The sequence below is a fragment of the Charadrius vociferus genome, unplaced genomic scaffold (genome assembly GCF_000708025.1).
Source record: "Charadrius vociferus isolate BGI_N301 unplaced genomic scaffold, ASM70802v2 scaffold549, whole genome shotgun sequence".
Taxonomy (NCBI): domain Eukaryota; kingdom Metazoa; phylum Chordata; class Aves; order Charadriiformes; family Charadriidae; genus Charadrius; species Charadrius vociferus.
Window position 1 is genome coordinate 2,036,988 of NW_009650103.1, and position 337 is coordinate 2,037,324.

At 41.2% G+C, this 337-nt stretch overlaps 1 protein-coding gene across 2 annotated transcripts in view; it reads left to right on the top strand.

Annotated features, from left to right (window-relative positions):
- The first annotated feature begins 79 nt into the window (after positions 1 to 79).
- OLFM1 (olfactomedin 1) overlaps positions 80 to 337 on the top strand; it is a 35,460-nt gene continuing 35,202 nt past the window's right edge. Inside the window, exon 1 of one of the 2 annotated variants that reach the window (XM_009892258.1) lies at positions 80 to 311. In XM_009892258.1, coding sequence (XP_009890560.1) covers positions 246 to 311 — 66 coding nt within the window. In that variant the 5' untranslated portion in view covers positions 80 to 245. The remainder of the gene's footprint in view (positions 312 to 337) is intronic. The other variant, XM_009892257.1, reaches the window with a different exon arrangement.

Here is a 337-nt window from a genome sequence, read left to right on the forward strand (position 1 = left end):
GGGTGGCCCAGGGAAAAAATTTTTTGTTTTTTTTTTTTTTTTTTTTTTTTTTATAAATTGCATTTTGTTGTCTCTTTTTTTGTTGTTGTTGTTGTCTTTTTTTTTTTTATTTTTTATTTTTTTTTAAATTAAAATCCTAATAAGACTAAAGGACTGAGGAGGCAGCGAGGCGCTCGGGGATCGGCACGGGGAGGCTCGCCCGGGAGGTGATCTGTATGCAAGGTGCCTAGAACGGGGTGCGAGACATGCAACCGGCAAGCAAGCTCCTGACCCTCTGCTTCCTCATCCTCATGGCCACAGAACTCACTCAAGTAGGTTTCTCTCTTGCTTTTTCCAA